Here is a 23,744-nt window from a genome sequence, read left to right on the forward strand (position 1 = left end):
TGTCATGGAGAACCACCCCTTAAATTTTCTCCCATCTGTTGTTGAACACCCTTGTTAATGTAAAAACATTAACATCCGTTGACAGATCATCGTTCTCTGTAAAATATTATGTATCAAACGAAATTGACATGTAAAATATTATTTACTAGCTTTTGCCCGCGGCTTCGCTCGCACAGAAAACCGTTTAATGCCCTCGGAAATTAATATTGTTTCTCCATATAAAACCTTCTAACCCCCCATTCACCCCTATAGAGTTTTAATTTTATGTCATGCCGCAATCTTAGATTTCAAAACCCCTTTTCACCCCCTTAGGGGATCAATTTTTTTAAATGCCGAAATAGGTGTTTGATTAATTATATCAAAGAGCATTAAGACCAAGTACGAAGTAAATCCGACCACGAACAAAATATTCCTCATACAAACGTTGCAATCCCTTTTCACCCCCCTAGGGGTTCAATTTTTTAAAATGCCGAAATAGGTGTTTGATTAATTATATCAAAGAGCATTAAGACCAAGTATGAAGTAAATCGGACCACGAACAAAATATTCCTCATACAAACGTTGCAACCCCTTTTCACCCCCTTGGGGATTGAATTTCGAAATATCCTTTCTTATCCCTTGTATAGATCATAAAGGAAACCTCTGTGCAAAATTTCAGCTTTCTAAGTCCAAGGGTTTAGCCTGGGCGTTGATAGGTGAGTCAGGACTTCGCTTTTATATATATAGATATATGACCACATTAAATACTTAAATTTTCTTCCCCCTGTAGTCGAACACCCTGTATAGTAGCTACCTAACTATTTTATATTGAATTTCAAATTATTTTATTTTCCGCCAATGCGTACCTATACATATATTTAAGGTGTTAGACGAAATGAAACAGTACGTTTCAATCTGAAACCTTCTGGAATTAAATTGTCAAGTAGAAAGTGTTAGTAAATTTACAAAAAACGTAAGAGCAATGTGCCTTGTTTTAATTATTTAAAAGGAATTTTAAAACAGTGGAACGCGAATAAAAGAATTTAGGAATGTTGATTATACAGTTTTCAACGTATTAAAATTACCAATGAAGTTTTCTATTTAATCTCTACATACATAATATAAATACATATAATCTCTACAACTGATGCATAACATTTTTACTGATACACGATACATTCGTCTTCGTCTAATCCTTCGAAACATTTGCAAAGAGCTCAATCTTTACATTCGAAGCACTTAATCCACCCGTCTGTCGATTCGGTAACAAATGACCACAAAAGATACATTGGGCATCGTTGATGTCTAAACAGGTTTTGTTCTCTTCCTAGAAAACATAGGTTTTTCTTCTCTTCCATTCCTCGGAGTTAACATTACCGAAGACTGAAACTGACTGCTTTTTGTTACTTTAGACAAATAACGAGTTCTTTCTGTCTTGTGTTTCAAAATGATTTTACGTGATATAAATATTGGGTTGGAACGAAAGTTCGTAGCGTTTGTAAATTAAAATTGAAAGCTAAAATTCATATATTTATTCATAGATTTATTCAATAACATATTTTCCATTCTGTTGTATTATCTTTTGCCATTTTCGAGGTAACTTAATTTTACCTTCGATTCTTAATTTGAAAACGCGACGAACTTTATTTCCAACCCAATAAAAATGTCAATAATCTAGTTTTGTTATACACTCAGTTTTATAACAAAAATTAGTTTTTCATTCTTCAATTTTATTCTAGGAGATGTAACGATCATTTTTATAATAATTCATTCCCGTTATACTCTCAATTTTCAAATAAGATAATAGTGGTGCCTTTCAAACTTTTATTTTTTGGCTTTCTGAATTAGAAAATGTCAACAATAATTTTTATAAAAATTCATCTTTGTTGCGCACTTAATTTATAATAAAAAAGAATGAAGATTTAAAATGGGGACGAAATGGAGATAATCTTTAATAATTAGACATATTAATATGGAGAATATAATTTTTTAAAAATATCCAGTGTAGATTAAAATACAACCTTAATAGCATGGCTTTTTAAATATGTAAATAAAGATTGCCAGTTTTTTCAATAGAAGCGTAGACACCAGTTTACAGGATGGATTTATTTCTTTACTATAAATAGAAATAGCCTACCAAAATATTTTAATGGTCTTAATTAACCTGCGGATCTTGATGCATTTATGGCTTCCGAAAATTTTCAAAAAAAGCGTAGAATATAAAATTCGACAGAAGTTAATAGAATTTTTATTTATTTAAGATCCGCAAAGGCTACCACCACCGGAAATCAGATTCTATTTTATTCCACTTTCTTAAAATTCGTTTGCAAAAATTGCATAATTATCCGCAGTCTAGTCTTAGTAAGTTGGACCTCATAAATATTTTTAATAACTGGTTTTAATAAATTGGACCTGAATCATATTTTTGTATTTAACGTAAAAGTGGTCCAGTAGTGTATAATGTAAATTCTGAGAAAAAACATTTAGCAGAATTACCTTTATGTTATTCTCAATGTATATTGCCCTTACTTTCAATATTACACGAGGTTATTGTAAGCCACCGTTGCCACAACATCTTTTAATGTAACTATTTGCTCCGAAAATATGAAACTGCTCGCGCAGCATCCGCCGTAGTCACGATAGCTGTGTAGGAAATGGAGGATTACCGGGAACAGTTGATACAAACGATGTCATAAAATCTGTACGGCCTGCACAGAAATTTTTTAATATAAGAGGGTGAAGGTCTTAAGCATAATATCAGTTGAATTTTTCATTTATTCTTCCTTCACAAGTGGGTTCCCATGTTTCAGTCCATTTTTACAGAAAGATAACGTTGCAGAACTGTCAAACTTTTAATTTAGAGGAAACACTTTATATTACTCTCTTTGACACGTTTTACCAAAATTGTAAGATCTCAGTATTTATGAAAAAGTATAGTCGAATGAGTGTCAAAAGTGACTTTGAATCAAATTAACAGATTGTGTACAATTTTAATAATACACAATCAATTTTTATGTCTCGACTGGAGGGGTGGTTATTTCATTAAAAATCCATATAAAAATGTTCCTAAGGGCAATTAAAAATAAAATAGACACACACCGTAAAAGTGATTAACTTTTATTCAGATATTTATATTATATTTACAGATTCATTCGCAATCCAGTCTGTTTGTGTTTTGTACTGTTATACAATAATAGATTAAAGCATTCATTTACTGATTATAAATGCAAGGCACTCATTTATCGAAGCACTCTGTCTTTGTCGGTCGTATGGGTATTAACAATAACAATTGTTACAGGCAAATCCAACTACTTGTCCGGTTATTCGCCATTCTTATAGCCCAACTTGAAGAAATCCTTTAGAACCACGTTGAACGTTACGGTGACTGTACCCTCTACTCTCATGCGCGTCACTGCAATTACAAAAAGGTATTAAAAATAATTTGAATTAAATATTGGATTGGAGCGAAAGTTCCTAGCGTTTTTAAATTAAAACTCAAAGATAAAATTAGGATATTTATACATAGAGAGATTTGTTCAATAACATATTTTCCATTCTCTTCTATTAATTTTCGCCATGTAGGTTATTCAATAAACCTTTGAATAAATATAAATAGTAATATAAAAATTTTATCTTTGAATTTTGATTTAAAAACGCTATGAACTTTCGTTCTAACCTAATAATTCCACAATCTCAAAATATAATAATATATTCGGTTGGCCCAAAAATCTTTTCATCTTTTTGTTCATTTATTTGAAGTCGCGTGAATCTTCTTTTTCAAAACAGGCTCCCAAATAATTTGCAATAAATAAATGACTCTCTCATAAACATTAACGAATGGTAAAATCTGAACAGGATTTACAAATGCTATAACAGTAATTTTAGCCCGTTAAAATGATTAAGGAGGTGAATAAACTATTTTAAACCTGTCTATATTGTCATTGAGGTAGAAAATTTTAATTTTGCGTAAATATTCATAGCTTATTTCTAAGTTTTGTGTAGCATTGCAAAATAAAATAGAATTATAATGCTATTTTAATCATCATGACTAGACTGCGGATGTTTATGCAATTTTCAAGTTTTGTAGACAAACTTTAAGAAAATGGGACCAAATAAAATCCTTTGGTAATAGTATTTGTAGATCCAAAATAAATAAAAATCGTACTAAATTCTGTCGAATTTATTAATACTCCAGCATTTTTTAAAAATTTTTATAAGCCAGAAATGAATAAAGATCTCCGCAGTCTAATCATGATTATTTAGCATTATGATGTGATAAGATTTTGAAGATCAAGAAATTCTCTTGTAGTTTTATTAAGAAAATAGCGGATTCCTAAACCGGTCTGCGTGGTTGCTAACAGGCTACATGAAACGTATCAATTGATTTGTGCTCGCGATTTTGACAGGCAGAATTGTTTAATTCGGTTAGTCGAGCATACGGAATGTGCATGTTAATAGAGCCGACATATCAGGCGTCCTAAATACGTTGAAAGCCCGCGAGTTCAATTAATTTAATGTCAGTAGTACGTCACCACAGGCCCACGTGAAATCGTTCCAAGTATTGCCTTACGTTCTCTTCCGCCGTTTGAGGCCAATATCGCTGGATCAATCAGTTCTGGTCTTCGACCGGTCAACCAGGCTGTAAATCGTTGCAATGTCGATGAGGATTCTAGCATGTACACCGCTACCCTACGAAATCACCGTGGTTTGTTTATTAATTCTTCTCCAACCATTGGAAAATTTTATACAGTCGAATCTCGATAATATTATCCGCCAGGGATACTATTCTTTGACTTTTGCCGAACGTAGAAAAGGACAGCGGAGCTCGAGAGGCCTCGGTCGCCGAGAAGTATAAACATAACTAATCCAATAACAAAACTTCTTTATTTTTCATTATTTAAGTCTGTTAAGATTGTAATTGTTTTTAAATTAAATTGAGCGGTTTTTTTAAAAAGAAAATATGTGGTTTCCTTTACCCGTCAATTTAACGGGTGTCCGTAAAGATAGGTATACAAAAACGTCCGTAAACCTAGTGTTAAATTCACTTATTAAAGTTCAAATTGTTTGTAGCGAAGATAGATACCTCTTTTCGTGGTAACCTGTTTTCAAAGGTAAATGACATACTCCATACCCCTGGATAACGTCATGGCCGAAGATGTCCAAACCGTAAATTGACATTATCAGTTGCGGCCCTGCGATATTAATTTTTTTATAACGTATCGCGTAAACAATCCAAGAATTGTGACAATATAGCATTTTTAATATATCTTGTACTATATCTTGTTCTAGGTCTATCTGACCTAGAATATTTCCAAGCCTTATGAAATTTTAAATAGTATGGATATGAAATTGGTATAATACCTCATACAATACCTAAATGTTTAGTAATTTGATTAGATACCGACATATTTTTAATAATGTGAACAATATTTTGAATAATGTCACAGCAATTTTTAGTAACGTCTCAGAGTCACCATTCGAGTACTAAGGCCTAAAACAATGTTTACTATGCTTGTATCAAAGAAATTGATAAAAATTTAACGTGTTGTAATAAACTCCATATGTATAAAAGGAAATAAATCATGTAGAAATGGAGATATTCTATGCCAGAAGAAATTTTGGAGTTAAAACAACTTCTTCGAGAGTGCGAAGGGTTAAATTTCGAAACACTTGAAACGTAAAGTAAACTCGTTCTACTTCCGAATAAAATCTGCAAAATATCAATATTATTCATCCGTCCTTTGGTAATCATCATTTACCGAGTACCAGTGAAAAAGACTCGCATGAAAAAGTTGGTTCTCTTAAAAGCGATGACAGAATTGTTCCACTTACATCCGTGCGGATTGGTGCTTTTAAACGTGATTTCTAGAGGGAAATTCCAAACGGCAAGGTTTCGCGGGTCACTGCTGCACTTGCACATCTGCGTCAAGCCCTCTTCGATGCCCTGATAGAATTTTATAAGCCGATACCGGTCGACGTGAGGTTAAAATTCACGGTGGACAGCGTACATGCATTGGATGCAACGTTAACAGCACATTGGCTTGCAAAATGTACAAAAAAAAAAGAATGAACAACTCACAGCGACTACGGTCCATTCCGGTCCGAAGTGAAATCCATACTTGCAGTAGACGTTATTCGCGTCGTAAAATTCTGCGTGCTCGATGGAGCCTGTGATCGAGAGAAAGAATTCACCGTCGACCGCCATCGCGGTATTTCGAAAAGCACGCGAACTGAAATGTCGAAGAAAAAAGGGACAATTCTATTTCGAAATGAAGGTTCTTGAGCCATACATTTGTTCAGACTGTCGGGTCGCTTTGTGTACGTTTACGCGAATATACGTTGTCCTGGTAACGAAGCATGCGCCCCCCAGTTTTATGGAACATATGGTGGTGGCTTGAATGGAAAGGAGAATGAAGTATTTACCTCAACAAGAGTATTTTACACCTCTTCTTTTAGATAGGTGTATCTTTAGAAAATATTATATCTATCTTATTGTTAGTTACTCGTTTACTGTACCTTTAATAATAATTTTACTACGGTTCCATAAGAATAGAATGGAAAATATGTTATTGAATAAATCTATGAATAAATATCTGAATTTTACCTTTCGATTTTAATTTACAAACGCATTTCGTTCCAACCCAATACATATTCATTTTAAACATTCGACGAATTATGAATTAAACGAAATGTTCGTTTTTAAACAATTTATTGAGGTTCTTAATGGCTCGATTTTAAATTGCTAGGAAACTGTCGCAAAATAAAAAAATTGCAATTTTTCAAGATTTTAGGCCTTTTTATCACTTTTGATCGTTTATAACTAGTAAACCAATTAACCAATTTCGATGAAATTTTCAGAGCATATACATATAATTTATACAAGTTGAACAAATCAGTTGACCAAAGAAAAAGTCTTAAAAATCAATTTTTGCTATTGTTTTCACAATTCCTACCAAATGCAGTTTTTCAACATATTTTTTAGACGTCATTTACTAAACTAATTCTAGCCTTACAGGGAAAATGGAAGTCGTTTAGTCCATTCATAAACAAGTTATTCTGATTTAAAGTGTGTGTGATCGAGTTTGCTCCTAACTGTATATTTAAACATTTATTTTGTGTCTAGTAGATTCTCTACTATAAGAATGTAGTAAAAATATCATTAATATTTGTTCACGTACACATTCTCTTATATTTTAGAGAGCGAATATTATCCCCTTTGGTTTAGCCGTTTATTTGGACCAATTAAAATTAATTTAATCTCAGAATGAATAAATTTTCAATTTATACGTTATAAATTTGTATATAAAGGGTGTCTTTTGCAAAGTTATATATAAACTATAATGGCGGTGAATAAAATCATTGAAGCATTAACTGTTGGACAAACATTGCCAAGATTACGTGTTCTAATTAAAGAACTGCTACTTTTATAATAAATAAAACTTAGCTTGCTTGCCACAGTCTTTCATTTCAAAAGAAAAGCAAGTATATGAATAGTTAATTCGAATATTTTAAATAAATCACTGAAAAACAATAATTTGTAACTTTATGATCGTCACAATGTCATTAATATAATTTATTATCACAGTTTTATTTATAACTAAAACAAATACAATCAAAATATCCTGCTCTACAAATTAAGAAAAGAAGAAACATTTATTTTCAAAGTTCATATCCGTTTGCATACCGAAGAATTTAGATCGGCGTAATAATATACTTTATTGTCAATTTAATTATTCCTACTAAATAATAACTTATAGTTTCTTTTCTGATCATCGCGAAATGATAAAGCCATTTTAAGATTGGTAGATATAGCGCCACAGGTTACGAAACCATAATTTCCCGTGTATTTTTATCATCAAATATCGCGTTTCTGGTTACCCGCCAAGTATCGATACAAACAGTCAAAATAATTTCTTTTCCGGAAATAATCCAGACCAATAAATTCCACTTCGCTAAATAAACAAACAATAAAAGCGTCGCAATTTCCTGCGACTAAACGTATAGCGTTCTGCCTTAACATCAGCCAATAACACGTAAACAACCCACTCATCACAGAAAAGAATTTCCACTTATCTTATCGTGATCATAAATGGTACTCCATAAACGAGAATAAGCGTAACCTCATCGATTACGATAAAAAGAAAATTGTATTGCACAACTCCCGAAGAGTTTATGGATTCTATGATTCACAATAGAAATGGGTAAATGGCATGCAAAGCTACAAAGAGATTCGAAGAACTTGAGAAAACGTTATTTTCGAGTTACTAAAACGTCATTTTCGAGTTACTAAAACGTCTAAGAGAAGAAATTCATTTTTAATTTGTGCTCTTCCATTCATTTAACTCGTTAAATGTTTAGAATATTTTTATTTTGCATACAAATCCGCGTAGAAATTGCACTTCTCCCCGTTGACAGTTCTTAAGCAAATAAGGAACAACCAGGAACGATTAGCTCGCTGCTCAACCTTTTATTTGTTCTTCGAGTAACAACAACGATCTTACAATGTATTTCATCAGTCGTATCTAGAAAATCGCATTGTCAGAACTTCGTTCTACTCTGCAAACGATATAATATATATATATATATACACAAGATTGAATCGATCGGAAGTGAGGTACGATGGCGTGTAGAGGTGCGGGCAAGTGTGTGTGTGTGTGTGTGTGTGTACCTTGTACAGTCTCGACGTGCCATCGGCGGGTTGTGACACGTACTTTCAAAATTAACACGTTTGGCACGTCAAGTCCGCACATCCGGTCCTCCCCCTCTCGCTTATTCAATGGAAATTTCCGGTCTGGATCATCGAATTTTATTCGAACAGACCAATAGCCAATCGCGACATCTACATTCGATTATTTAATTAATCCATCCTACGGTTAACATGTACTAGAATCTTTGTTAAATTACAATCTGCACCCGGTACGGCTCATTATTGTTCGACGATATGGATGGTGTACATGTTGGCGACTATTTTCGTGAAATGAACATGGAGCTATCGTCGATCAGCGGGCAGATCGGACGCTCTCTATCAGTTATTATCACCAATCGCAACATTTTCCTGGCCAGTTCGCACCCTTCACGAGTTACTTAACGAGTATCTAACTGGAAAATCGGGGTGCAATGTTGATCATATTCCCCATTCGCATTTCCCTAGTGTACACGCTAGCTAGCTACAGTCGCGCATTTCTCTTTTATTTTCGAACGATGACGGTGTTCTGTTGCGTCGACACGCGCGCTTATTTTGTACTCGCGATCTCCTTCATTCGGTTCAGAGCGGAACCCGCCTTGAACCACGTGATCTGCTGCTCGTTGAGGGTGTGGTTCAGAGTGATCGAGTCGACCTTGCCGTCCTTGTGCTTGATCTCCGCCTTCACCGGCTGCAAATGAAACGAATAGTCGAGTTAGATGGCTTGGCTGGTCCGAATACTTTTATCTCTATTTTTGGCGGGACAGAGTGCGTGCCTTGACTCTGTCTTGCGGTACAATTTTACGGGCTTGCGAAACAAAGCTATAATTGAGACGCAAACGAGGATCAATTTAAGCTATCACTTGATGACATTGTGTCTATAAAATTGCCTTTCTAGAATTATTGAGTGTCATGTAGCTGTTGTAAGATAGGTGGCAAGGTTTATTTTATACTTCTGTTAGAAAGTTCATCTTATGTCACGTCGTTAAGTATGAAACTTGACAATTGTGTTTGTTTGTGTTTTAATTGTCAAGTTTCATACTTAACGACCTGATACTTGCAATGATTTTTTGGAGAATGTAAAAGAGACTGTAATTTTATTTCGCACAATCTGTTGTTCCGTTCTGCTTTTATTTTTGATAACATTCAACATGGAGTAGATTGACAATACTACTCGAGTATTGCCTGTATAGCGAAAATTGCCAAAAATATTTTCAATGTGTATCGGACGATTGCAAAAGTTCGTGCCCAATTTGAAAATTAGAAATTTGATGATTAAATTTTAAAGAATAAAGCTTTATTAATCAATTATATTCTAATTGTAGAAAAGAATGGGGACTATATAATTTTTGTTTATCAGTCCGCCGGTAGTACAGTTTGCGACATTTATGAAAATCATACAATCATCTAACAATTTGAGTTTTAGATTAATATTTAGAACAGTCTCAGATTATATGTATTTAGATGTTATGTGTACTAATTTCCAACAGTCAAATCTTTGGTAACCATACCAATCGCATTGCACGATTGAGTTTTTGTGCATATACAGGGTGTCGTCCGCGGCTTTGTTAAGGAGTTATTAACGAAAAACACGGACCAATCAGAGCGCCACCTAGACGCGAGTTGGCACAGTCGGCGCAATTGACAGTTGGCGCGCAGGGCCAACTGATTGGTCCGTGTTTTTCGTTAATAACTCCTTAACAAAGCCGCGGACGTCATTTTTGCAGAGGGAAATGTCGCTTCAAATGACCTCCGGAACCTCCCATTTTCCGAGTTCTGCAGGAGTTTTGGGACACCCTGTATAGGAATGTAGACATTCCACTTCCCGTCTCATTGAATGACCTCGACCTCGCATGACTTTAGCCAGTGTGTTAATTGGGGGATAGATCGAAGCGATGGTTTAATTTAAAGGACACGTACCTTGCCAGGTGCAAGATCCTTCAGTCCCAAAAGGGTGATCTTATCAGTGGGCTGGACTTTGTCATAGTCGCTGGCATTGGCGAAGGTCAAGGGCAGCAGACCTTGCTTTTTAAGATTGGTTTCGTGGATACGGGCGAAACTCTTTACAATAATGGCACGGCCACCAAGATGTCTCGGTTCCAAGGCGGCATGCTCCCGAGACGAACCCTCTCCGTAGTTCTCGTCACCAACAGCTACCCATCTGACGCCATTTTTCTTGTAGTGTCGCGCTACGTCCGGTACTGCTCCCCATTCACCAGTAAGTTGGTTCTTGATCTTGTTCACCTCACTATTTTCAGAGTTGACGGCACTGAAAAGTTGCGAGAACATTTTATATATCTTTCTTGTGATGCAGCACAAAACATGGCTATAAATAATCACAGACCGAACATTGTCTACGGATAAGATTTATGGTGAAAGAAACGGGAAATTATACGAAATTAAATAAGTCTATAAGAAAATTAGCTTTCAAATGATAGAAAGTTGTGTGGTAGGTTACTGTTATCAGGGCAACCATATTCCTGATGTAATCGTTAATGTACGTTCTTTTTGTTGCTAAATTTCATAGCTTCAACTTTCTACTCTCTCCTGAAATACTTTCCTGTCTACTTATCTACGGAAGTATTTATTTTTATGATTTTATGTAAGTAAAAATCTTGAACACGTATGCAACAATAATTTTCTAAACATATTCTCCTTTGTTTTGTCTTTTCTTCGTTTATTTTCAAGATCAGGTTTAAAATTCTCTAGTATAAATCTTGAACATATAATGAACAAAAACAAATTTGTAAAACGCGTTCTCTTTTCTTTTGTCAAATTGTACACTTTCAATTTTCCCCTCTTTTCTGAAATTCTTTTCTGTCCTTTTATTTCCAAAGTTATTTACTTTGAAAATTAGGTTTATAATTTTCTATTGGCACTGTTAAGCACATAAGCAACACAATGATGCTTCCTTAAAAATATTTTAAATGAGGAAGATACTATTAACCCCTACAATGTGCCAGATTCGTGATCAAAACTCGAATCAGATGCTCGAAATCTGCTCGATTTTGGACAGCACGCCCTTCCAGCATGAAGCGATACTTATTCGGACGCAGAAGTATCACTTTATGCTGGCCCAGTCTGGGTTAGGGCCTAATATGGCGGATGTGGATCATGTATATCCCTTGTGTAGTCAACCGGGCATCCACCTATACATTTACTGTATTTCTTTCAACAATTTGGCAATGTTCCTCTAAAATATATTACAAAATTTCTCTGAATGTCTATTCTTTACTCGCTAATATATTAATTTATAGTCTTATAATGAGAATTTGTGCAGACATGCTAAATATAGAATGCTTTTAAATAATCTATACATTTAGGTTAACTACACAAGAGATATTATCCGACGTCCGCAACATCAGTGCGACCGTGCTGCCCTCTTAAACGAAGGACAGAGCTGCCTTCATTCTGCTCTCAGTTTGTGCCGGTAGACCGTGCCAGCATATAAAGCGAAACTTATTCTTCTGTCCAAAATCCAGCACGTTTGCTTACTGGGTACAGGCATACAATAGCTATAAATGTCCTTTTTTAGAAAATTACGATCTACTCGAAAGTTCTAGTCACTGAAACCGTAAAATAAATCGTAGGACAAGGGTCTTATTTTTGGTCTTTGAAATTGTATAATTTTCCGGACTTACCCAATGAACATGTTGTTGGAGATGTTGTCCAAGTGTCCACGATACTTGAGCCATGGGCCAGCAGCAGAGATGTGATCAGTTGTGCACTTGCCCTTGACTTTGATTAGAACTGTCATGTCGGCCAGATCTTTGCCGTCCCACTTATCGAACGCTTCCAAGAGCTGTAATCTCTGGCTTTTCGGGTCCACGTCGACCCTGACTTTGGAACCATCGGATGGCGGAGCGTCGTAAGTCTCCATGCCAGCGTCGAAGCCGCGGCTTGGGAGCTCATCGCCTATAACATTCATACTATTTATTCGAACTTCTTTAAAATCACAAGTTTTATAAACAATTATGTCCAAACATTGCAGATAAAATTTAATTTTCTGCATACACTACCGTCCATAAGTATTTGAGCAGCTTCCGTCTATCCTCTATCAACGCAAAAGCCTCGGGGAGGTTCGTTTGCATCGATCGTAGAGGGACACTATTTTTTGAGCTTCAAAGGCCGAGCCGAACGTAGAGAAGGACAGCGCGTGTAAAAAGAGACCGCGCGTGGCCGAAGCGACTGCGACTCTCTGCGTCTCTTTTTTTTCCATACGCTGTCCTTCCTTGCGCCCGAAACGTTCATCGTCAATTAATCGCATGGGCCTTTGAACTTTTACTGCGACTCTCCGCGTCGCATTAGTTGTGGTTTACACCGATATACACGAGCCAAGATCAGATTACTGATTACTAGATTATCAGATTACAGTGGAGGGTTTTTTTGCGTCCATCGTGTAGCACCTTTTTGCGTCGATAGAGGATTTACTGCATATTTAAAACCAGGCATCTTAATGTAACTTTTGCCATAGTATTTTTTAATATACACTCATATAAAATTAATAATTAATGATACAGATAATATTCAACATCAATTACTGTGAATGAAAAGATAACAAGAAAAATTGAACGGAAGCTGGTCGAGCAAACACACTTAAGTATGGTGGTTTCAAGTGTCTTTCCTTTACTTATTATTTACTTATTATTACTCTGTTGACTATTTCCAAGGAGAAACATTAAAAAAGCTTGTTGCTAGATTGCCTCGAATTGTAAACGCCGCCATTTCCTAGCGAGGTGGATATATTGATGAACGAAGTATGTAATAACTTTCATCTATTTACTGGTAAAATCCTTAACATATAATGCATTATAATGCTTCTCTGTCAATCATATACATTTATATTCATTCTACTTCAAAGTAATTTAACACTTTACCTACCGGAAGCCTATTAATGGATTTTCAATAATTGTGCTGTACCAAAAGAAAGCATAGAAATTTTCTTTTACATTGCAATCTTAAATGAAACTATTAGATGACGTTATCGAGGGTGACTTGTTAGTACACAATAGAAATTGCTGTTGCTATTGAAGGTTCCATTAAAAAGTGTTTCGCCATGTACCATAGATTCAATAAAATTATGCAATAATAACCGGTCGGTTATTATGCAATAATCACATTTGTTAAGTTATAACGTTGATATAAACTTTTAGATTCGATTCCGCCAAGTAGTCAAATACTTATGGACGGTAGCGTAAATACTTTTTTGATAAATTAAAGGTAAACAGCAGCCGTATGTAAATTGTCATTATCTGTAGTTTACTAGCTTCAACAAAGATTTATTACGCCTCAACGCGAGAACGTAAAGCTGATATTTACATAAAAAAAAAGAACAAACAAGTTGTTAGCTATACAAATCAGACATCGCTAATGTAATTTTATGGTAACGAATTCAAGAGGAGACCGTGTCTCGGAAATTTTTTACTAACGAAAAAAGCGTGGAACTACAAGTTCATTTGTGTCTTCACGTATGCATAGTAACTAATTTCAAATCAAATTACTACATATTCAGTATCAGAACGACAAAAATTTTAAAAAACTGCAAATAGGCTGTTGAGTATTACAAGTTGAGTCGTTGACGAGCGGCTCGAAATAGAAACAGCTGATTAGCCTTCCAACAGAGTATTCAGTTTTATTTTTGACGTCCCGAAGACTCGTTGAACAGCGCGTAGACGACGCAGACGTGTTACGAAAGAGGAGTCGTGAACTATGACTCATCCATAATTATTCAGAAATTAACGTAGCGGCGGGAGCCATTACACAGTTATCATTCCCGACGATTTGCATCGAATTACTATCTGAATTCCCACGACAATTAGCGACGTTATCGGACTCACCGAAGGGATCTTTCAGTTGGAACTCCTTGCCATCTTTGCCTTTTAGTTTATCGGTGACTGGATTGAAGTCTAATCGGCCAGCGATTGAAAGAGCTGTGACCAGTTCGGGGCTTGTGACGAAAGCGTGGGTCGCTGGGTTCGCGTCATTACGTCCAGTGAAGTTTCGGTTGTATGATGTCACGATTGTGTTCTTGTCGCCTTTCTTGATGTCCTGACGATCCCATTGACCGATGCAAGGTCCGCACGCGTTTGCCAATACGGTACCTCCGAAATCTCTCAGGATTTTCGCCTGGACAATATAGAAACATGTTTTAATCGTTTGCAATCGGAAATAGTTCAGATAATTCAGAATATATTTAACCCCTTGCCGTATTTTAACAAAGTCTAACAAATATGAATGTTATGTGCTTCTTTTTAGATGAAATATAATTTCATTCGTTTGTAATCAATTTGTAAGCATTCAAATAAATTTTCTTTTCCCTTCTACGATATTTTTTTGGGGATAAAGGAGTTTTAATCACTGTAATTGTGAACAAAATGGTACGGCAAGGGGTTAACAAGAGTTTACAATTTTTAAATGGACTTTGAAATTGACTCGTAAAAGTATAACAACTCGCTTGACTTGTTTAATGAATTTACAGATTCTTTTGTAATGTTAGGAAGACTGTTACATAAATTTACGGTTGCATTTACGCTCGTTAAGTCATTAATAGTTTCGCCTACTGCCTGTTCAAGAAATTGCGTTGACACTTTGCAGGTTTTACGATGCTTTGTTATTTGTTTCTATAAATATTGACATTTTGATCGAAAAGAAATATGTGAGTTATTATGCTAAGGATAAGCAACCTTAAGTTAGTATGCTATAATTGTTAATTGTAAATTGAACCAAAATTGACATTCAATAAACGGAATATGTCTTTCGGTTTTAATATTTGTCAGCTAGTAACAAAGAAGGCTGTAATTAAAAATTAATTTTTTAAATGGTACAAGAAAATTAAATTATTTCAGTCATTATGAAAAGTTCCAGAATTAATTTATAAAATTAATTGATATAAGAATTGCTTTATCAAAAAGGAATATTATTGTTGTCCCTATAAACATTGAAGTCCTCGAGGTTTCTAGTGCTTATCTTCTAAAACAATTTCAATTTCAAACTCATCACTGTCATTCATTGCGTCATACATAAATCACTGACGCACTGAAACATTTATCGCCTTTGTCACTAAAAGTATTTATCATAATCATGACTTTGATAAGAGATTCGAGGCTGACTCGTTATAGATTGCAATTGACTCATATTCAGATTAGACTTCGACCTTAGTCATTGAAAATTATACAAATAATGGACGTATTTCATCACAAAATTCACAATCGATCATGTTTTCCTAATCAAAGATGTATCGCAAGAAAAGATATATAATAATAGTTGCTAAAACTAATTCTTAATATCGTAAAAAGTGGCGTAAGAAAATTCCTCAATACTATATCATCCGAGAGAATAACACAAGAAAAAGCTAATGATAAAAAACTCTCGAGTAATTTATGTTAACCGTATTCAAAAGACGTTTAATTATCGGCAGAAATCTTTAAACACTTCGTGAAACTTTGTCATAATAAAATAATACACGACGACATTAAAAGTCTTTAAATTAATCCAGATAGCATTGTCCCGATAAAAAATACATATACATATACTAACGCATTCCGAGACTGACAACAATCTTCAATGTCACACAAAGTAACAAAAGAAAATTCCCAAGAGTTACGTCACCGAAGAAAACAACAGATCTAATAATCCTCCGAGCAATTTCTATCGAGTATAAAAGCGGAAGCTCGCGGCGCAATTACAATTCGCGAAAGTAAACAGAACAATATAGCGCGAGTAGTTTTCTCGAGATGGTTCCGTGCAATTTCTCGAGCGTCTATTTTTCCATTTCACATTGTCAAAATACATCGATCCGATCCAAATTAAGAATTTGGCGTGGGTCGGCCGGTGGCTGCAAAGGAACATGTACCAACGCTTGGCAGCGAATCAGGCACAGTGGCGAAAACTCGAATTGTCTACGAGCTTTCTAACACAGCTACCTATTGGCATACTAAAAAGGAACTCACGATTCCGTCACGTTCGATGGTAGCGCGGATCTGTTCGGATCCCGGTGTAACGTTGAACGCCGATTTCGCCTTCAATCCGTGTTCCAGAGCTTGCTTCGCGATGTTTGCGCAGCGACCCATGTCTTCGTACGAGCTGTTCGTGCAGGAACCGATTAGACCGACCTTGATATCGTTGGGCCAACCATTCTGTTTGGCATTTGCACCTATACGTAATCATTAATGAATTAATTGTATCGCTTCTACAAATCTTCTCAGTAATTCATGAATTTTCATTAAGAGAGTGTGAGCAGCTGCAACTAAGTCTGCACTCGAATACTATACTTTCATATAAGTTAGGCGTCTTTCATTTTTGTCTTCAAGACCCGGCTATAGCCAAGGTTATTTCAAGATCACTTCGATTCTTTTGTCTTAGACATTACAATTTCTATTAAGAGAGTGTGAGCATCTGTAATTAAGTCTGCACTTGAATACTATACTTTCACATCAGTTAGGCGTCTTTCATTTTTGTTTTCAAGACCCGCCTAGCCAAGGTTATTTCAAGATCACTTAAATTCTCTTGTTTTAGATGTTACAATTAATCTCGTATAGGAAGAAGTGTACCAAGTTCTACTTGATTAATTTCAACGTTAATTTATAATTGTATTCAGTTCGCCAAACAATGTCCATTGAGAAGATTTAATTTCTTGCATGAAGTACTTACTTCATCTTCTTTGGCTTGAAGCAGAAGGTCACTTCAAGATCAGTTATATATTTTTCTTAAATTACGCTTGCTGTTCTATAAGCGTAAATTTGCTTGATTGCACGTTTCAAACATTAATTCTAAGTAGTCTTCGGTTTCTCAATTAGTTATGATATAAATAAGGTGCGGATTATGTTTAATAGGCTGAAAATTATACAACAGTATTTTTAACTTCCTCTAATGTTTTAACTGTTTTAAATTGCACCTCTTCATTTTTTATCATAAATGCATAATATCCGCTGTCTAGTTACAAATTACTAGAGTTGAATTTTCTACATGAAGGCCACGTGTTCAAGTTTGCCAGCAAGATTAAGCAAATTAATGTTACCACATTTTTCTAAACGTCTGTTTTGCTTCAAATAATTGTCATCGATAAGATTTCATTTCCTACAAAAAATACTTATATATTCGAGAATATCTCTGAATTGAAGCAAGATCAAGTAGTTTGTTTAAATGCCTACAACTCGACAGACAATGCCGAACCAAATGTAAAGTATAGTATCAAAGTCAGTGCTAGTTTCATATATTCCTTGTGCCCGTTTCGAAATGCAAATGCACCGTCGCAGAGAAACCGGTTGTCAACTAATTCCGAGATACCGTTCTGTCGCAAGTCATGCATGCTGTTTAGCAATATTAACAAAGGAATCACGTCTTTCACCTTTCCTTCCTCGATTGGTTACGAATAACTGATTATCTTAGTCGTTCAAGAATACACGGTGTTTGCTCAATAGATGTATGTGTTGATTGCAACACTGTTGCGGTGCAAGCAAACAACACCGACGCGACGCGACGTCACAAATATAATTTTCGAGTGCACGCCGAAAGACAGCCCTTGATCACTCACCTAATTTCGAGATCGGATGCGCGAGATCGGGAGTGAATGGTCCGTTGACATGAGGTTCGAGGGTGGAGAGGTCCAGTTCGATGACCTGGTCATATTTAGCATTTTTGTCCGCTGTCAAGAGACTAGTTCTGTGGAGGTCGGCAGCGGCAGCGATGTCAGCACGACCGGTAGCTCTCAGATAGTCTTGCATACGGAAGTTGTAGGGGAAGATTGAGGTGGTAGCGCCGATTTCAGCACCCATGTTGCAGATGGTGGCCATGCCGGTACAGCTGATGCTGTCGACACCAGGCCCGAAGTATTCGACAATGGCTCCGGTACCTCCCTTGACAGTGAGGATGCCAGCTACCTTCAGGATGATGTCCTTGGGACTTGTCCAGCCCTTCAACTCGCCGGTGAGCTTGACTCCGATCACCTTCGGGCACTTCAACTCCCATGGGATGCTGGCCATCACGTCGACAGCGTCAGCACCACCAACACCGATACACAGACAGCCCAAACCACCGCCATTAGGCGTGTGGGAGTCGGTACCGATCATTAGAAGACCAGGGAATGCGTAGTTTTCGAGGATGATCTGGTGAATGATACCGGAGCCGGGGTTCCAGAAACCGACACCATATTTCGCGCCCGCGGTCTTCAAGAAGTTGTACACTTCCTTGTTGATGTCCTTCGCACGCTTCAAGTCCTGTTCTCCGCCCACCTGTGCTTCGATCAAGTGATCGCAGTGGATGGTGGAGGGTACGGCGACCTTTGGCAGTCCTGTGGACGTTATTTGCTTATTAGGGAAATTGGTTCAGATATTTTTTAACTCTTCGGATCTAGTTTTTATCAATTTTAGTTTTACGGTTTTACACTAAACCTACCGAGCCGTAAAAGTAACTGGTACGTGTTTCGTTATAAAAATGACAATGTTGATTTTATTTAGACTTTGTGCGGCTCCTATTATAATGCGTGCTCTACTAAAGATATTTACACAATCGATTCTTCTAAAATCATTTTTAATATTTCAATAATTGTAAAATAATAAATCTGGAACCGGTTATTTTGACCGGTGGTGGTAGGTTTAGTGTTAACTCGACCAACTGTGTTCAGATATAGCAAGTTGCAACATAATCATACCGAAATAAAAGATTCTGTAGTGTTTAACACTAGGTTTACGGGGCCCGTCAAAATGACGGGTTCTAATATTCTTAATTTGCGATTACTAAGATTGTAAACATGCTTCCGTGAGGAATTATTTACCTTTATTTCTTTGGGAACATATTATTGGAAAATGGCCAAAAATTTGGATAGACACATGCTTGTTATGTTTATAAAATAATGTGAAATAGTTATTTCTAGAGGTCCGTAAACCTAGTGTTAATATAGACAATAGGTGAATTTTCGCCTGAAGAATGTATGCGAGTTAAGCGAAACGATAGGAGATAACATGCCTGAGCTGATAAACTGCAACATGGCCATTTGAGCTGTGGCATCTTGCATAGCCACACGGTCTGGCCGTAATCTGAGATAGCTTGTGCCTCTGACAATTTCTTGTTTGCCGGGTTCATCGAGATGGGAGTACAAAACTTTTTCGGAGAGCGTTAATGGTCGGGTTAACCTGAAACAATTCAAGACACATTGTGAATCTCTATTTTATTATACCATTGAATTATAATTTAATGCTTGCAGACGTTTCCAGTAAATTTTCAGTGAAGAAGGAAGACAGGTATGTATTGTAGCTACCTTTTTTTCACAACCTTCAGGTTCTGCTCCAATTTGTCGTAGGGTAGGTAAGTAGTTTGGTCAAATTTGGACATCGCCACCTTCGCGGCGGCGAAGCTCAGCGGACTTACACTGAAGCATCTTTGCTGGATGTCTGCTGCGCAGACAGCGAGCCTCTGGAAATATATACCAATTATTATTAATTAACTCGGTCATGAAGTAAGCGCGGAGATAAAATTCCGACGATCGCGAGCATTCGCTAATTCATCTTCTAGAGAATTAGTGAAGTTTGAGAGTTACTAAAGAACTAGAGAGTTTGTGAAGAACTGTATTTGATATTTACATAGTGTATAAATATTTCGTATATACATATGTACTTTAAAGTAATTTATATAAATATTCAGTTATATTGGATAGTTTTAGCATACGGAATTATTGAATACATTAAGAGTATTCAATTTAGAAGAATGTTAGAAGAAAATCTAAGATATGTTGAGGAAAATAATTCATTATTTTGAGACAATTATAATTGACGAATTAATGGACGATTGTATTTGGAGCAATTACAGTAGTATATGAAACTGTCCAATGTGATTTTCAATTTTTTATAACTTTTGAGACAATTGTAATTAAAGAATGAATTCGTTATGAATTTGGGGCTTGAGTTTCAATTTGTACAACTTTTGAGGCAGTTATAATTTAAGAATTAATTGATTATGAATTTGGAGCTTGAATTTCAATTTGTATAACTTTTGAGACAATTGTAATTGAAGAATTAATTAATTATAAAATTGGAGCAATTGAGACAATTTTATTTGGCATTATTCACACAACACGAAATAGTATTTTCAATTTATATAACTTTTGAGACAGTTGTAATTAAAGAATTAATTGAATATAGATTTGGAGCAATTGTAATTAAAGAATTAATTGATTATAAATTTGGAGCAATTGAAACAATTTTATTTGGCACTATTCAACACGAAATAGTATTTTAAATTTGTATAACTTTTGAGACAATCACAACAGCGTTTTAATTGATTATAGATTTGGAGCAATTATAATATTTTTATTTGGTACTATTCAACACGTGAGAAATAGTATTTTCAATTTATATTGAAATATAATTATTTATAGTGAAATATAATTGCAATTCTATCTGACACTATCAAACTTAAAATATTATTTTCAAATCCCATAACAAATGAAACAGCGACAGTTGAAAAGCCGAGTGTAAATTAGAAAGACAGTAATAAATTTTCGTTCGTGGAAAGCGTACTTGAATAAACATTGTCCGCGCATGGAGCAATATTTATGAAGTCAATTATTTATGAAGCTGTTTTTCAAAATCGCTTATCTCCGGCGATGTTTAACCTGACTCTATTTTGGCACGCATGTATCGCGTTGCAAGTGACAAGGGAATATACGAAACGCAAATAGAAATATCTTAAGAGCGGAATTAATCTGCGAGAATCGGCGGCGAACAAAAATGTAAACACAATTATAATAATCAGCAATTCCATTCCTAAATAAACGGATCTCTAAATAAAACCAACGCGAAAGATACGTAAATTAATCAATGAACTTGCATTTTGGAGTCAGCTTATCTGGAACGAGCGTCGCACCGTCCCGATTAAGTTTAATCGCGCAGCGAGACCGAGGAATTCGTGCATACAAACATCGACCACAAATAAATCCGAATTGAGACTTTAATTTTATTTATAGTTACATAAGACAATCGAGGGCGTAGTAAAGAAACAATAGGAATAATCAATTATCAACATCCCGAGGAGAAAAATAGACACGGCTGTATCTACATTCTATCATGTGCTGAACGCGCTTGTGTGCGCGCTCGCATTACGAAATAATGCAGGCTCATCTGTACACATCGACAGTTATGTAATTCGATAATTCGCGAGCATGAAAATATCAAGCTGCTCCAATTTCTCGGCAAGATCAAGAGTAAGATCTCTGCGAAAACGAGACTAGACTGGCGCGTGCGTTCAAGGAAAAAGAGAATTCCACAAGGTTATTCGTAAATTTCGATTATCATGTTCGTTGAAATGTTCGCTCGTTATCTCGCCTAATCGACGCTGTTATCGCTTGTTTTCTCAGTGTCAATCGGCTAGCAGAAAGCAGGATGCGAGCAGCTGCACGTTTCGCGTTCGTTCGCACGCGCCACGAGCTCCACTCCTGCGCAATGCTCGACCACATAACCTCGAAGTATTCCAAAAATGAACACGATATATACAACGGATGCTCGGATACTGATTATGTAACGAGCAAAAAAGCATTTGGCAAATTCCTACGCTCGCCGAAACGCTCCTAAATGACTAATCGTTGCGACATTCCGTGTCGTTCACTGGAACGCCATTGACGTCCTTAATCTACACGAAAATAGACACCATATGAGAATCAGGTGTTCGCTCGGACACCGAGCACTCGGAATCCGTTCTGACAGTGCTCGTCTGACAAACAAAAGACGTAACGGAACGTTCAATCAACGTAACATGCGAAACGGCACTTGCTGCGCTCGAAAATGCCCGTTTTATCTCAAACAAGTGGATTCGACGAGTTCGCCGCCACGAGGCTAGTTAGAGGAAAATCAATAATCCACTGGAACGGTACGAATTAGTTGAGACAGCGTTTTAACATTCAAATAACACGGTTGACCTTGATAACTGGGTCAAGAGGTCGAATTTAAATTGGAGCGGAGCGGACGGAGCACCGGTTCGTAAATTAACGGACTCGTCGGCGAGACAGGCTCGTTTTAAAAATGATTCGAAAATCGCGTGCATACCTGGCCGCTAAGAATTCGAGTGCAGTACAACATTGTCGACGAACGAAGCCTCCCGTGACGTTCTGATCGGTGCCGAATTGGGTTTTGCGGCCGAGGGGAAGCGCAGGCGCGTGACCAAAAGGTGAGAGAAGGAAGTTTTTCTCTTGTGGCAGCCCTTCTCAAACCGGCCACTCGAGAACTGAGGGATATTCGGCTTGTCTTCCTCGTGTCAATGCTGAAGGGACACGCATGCGCCCCATCGGCCGTTGAAATGATTCAACGAGAGTTTAGCGGGACCGCTGTAATGGCGCCCCCTCGTTAAGTATTTCCTCAGGAGAGCCTCGACGGCGGCGGCGGTCGTTGCTAAGTCTGCCAGAGTTCCGCAGTTGTGATAGCAGGGCTCTGCAAAGTGGCATTGCGCAGCGATCGCCGATAAAGTGGTAGACTGGTTTCCAGAGTTGCAAGGGTGCGGCATGCGCGTTCTCATTTCTCGATAATACAAAGATGGGATATTTTAGTAGTCAATAGCGCTAGATAAAAGATCAATCTAGGCCGCACTCGCCCTTGAAAGCTCTATTTTTACGTTTATGAGGCGTTATTTATCTTATTCGGCAGTATGTAGATGTCACAGCTGTATGAAAATAGCTACATCGCAGTTGCATGCTTCCGAATAATGCATATTACGCCTCGTAAACGAAAATATACGACTTTTCAGAGCGATAGCGGCCTAGATCGATCTTTTATCTAGCGTTTTTGATTTGTTCTTTTGTTTGCTTTTGACTTATTCTTTTTTTGTCTAGGTCGCAGGTGGCCGTGACGTTTAGACGTCGCGTCCCATGTTACCAACAATCGCGGACTTAGGCGTATTAGCAAGAACTGAATATTCTATATACTTAATTTCTGCTACGGGTACTTAATATGATTTGTAGGTTAGGCCACAGACCAGATATAGGAATAAATCTGACACCCAATGTATTTTGGTGTCCGTCCGTTTTGGGGCGCTAGCGCCCCAGAGTAAACCCATTACCATTCAGTGTTAACACGCAACGTTACCGATAAAACACGATTTC

General features: G+C 36.6%; 2 protein-coding genes across 2 annotated transcripts; both read right to left on the reverse strand.

The window, feature by feature from the left end:
- Positions 1-3,099: 3,099 nt before the first annotated feature.
- Positions 3,100-8,284, reverse strand: LOC143215400 (B9 domain-containing protein 1). Its single transcript, XM_076437512.1, has 5 exons — positions 6,059-8,284; positions 5,812-5,923; positions 5,063-5,171; positions 4,550-4,668; positions 3,100-3,391 (listed from the first exon to the last, which is right to left on the reverse strand). Exons 1-5 carry the CDS (start codon positions 6,182-6,184, stop codon positions 3,300-3,302), a joined length of 558 nt encoding a protein of 185 aa, XP_076293627.1. The 5' UTR covers positions 6,185-8,284; the 3' UTR covers positions 3,100-3,299.
- Positions 8,285-8,426: 142 nt separating this feature from the next.
- Positions 8,427-22,889, reverse strand: LOC143215398 (aconitate hydratase, mitochondrial). Its single transcript, XM_076437507.1, has 9 exons — positions 22,696-22,889; positions 19,917-20,071; positions 19,625-19,791; positions 18,195-18,950; positions 16,612-16,814; positions 14,500-14,788; positions 12,304-12,577; positions 10,583-10,931; positions 8,427-9,353 (listed from the first exon to the last, which is right to left on the reverse strand). The coding sequence occupies exons 1-9, from the start codon at positions 22,726-22,728 to the stop codon at positions 9,213-9,215; spliced, it is 2,367 nt and encodes a 788-aa protein (XP_076293622.1). The 5' UTR covers positions 22,729-22,889; the 3' UTR covers positions 8,427-9,212.
- Positions 22,890-23,744: the final 855 nt, after the last annotated feature.

The sequence above is a fragment of the Lasioglossum baleicum genome, chromosome 13 (genome assembly GCF_051020765.1).
Source record: "Lasioglossum baleicum chromosome 13, iyLasBale1, whole genome shotgun sequence".
NCBI classification, from domain to species: domain Eukaryota; kingdom Metazoa; phylum Arthropoda; class Insecta; order Hymenoptera; family Halictidae; genus Lasioglossum; species Lasioglossum baleicum.

Excerpts from the sequence above, each read along its gene's own strand:
- LOC143215398 (XM_076437507.1), bottom strand. The coding sequence starts at position 22,728 with ATGTTGTACTGCACTCGAATTCTTAGCGGCCAG. Across the intron at positions 18,951-19,624 it reads GTTGCAGTTTATCAGCTCAG|GACTGCCAAAGGTCGCCGTA; the intron begins GCATGTTATCTC and ends TAACGTCCACAG. Across the intron at positions 9,354-10,582 it reads AGGATCTTGCACCTGGCAAG|CCGGTGAAGGCGGAGATCAA; the intron begins GTACGTGTCCTT and ends TTTCATTTGCAG.
- LOC143215400 (XM_076437512.1), bottom strand. The coding sequence starts at position 6,184 with ATGGCGGTCGACGGTGAATTCTTTCTCTCGATCACAGGCTCCATCGAG. Across the intron at positions 5,924-6,058 it reads CGGAATGGACCGTAGTCGCT|GGCATCGAAGAGGGCTTGAC; the intron begins GTGAGTTGTTCA and ends AAATTCTATCAG. Across the intron at positions 4,669-5,062 it reads ACAGGTTACCACGAAAAGAG|GGTAGCGGTGTACATGCTAG; the intron begins GTATCTATCTTC and ends GTGATTTCGTAG.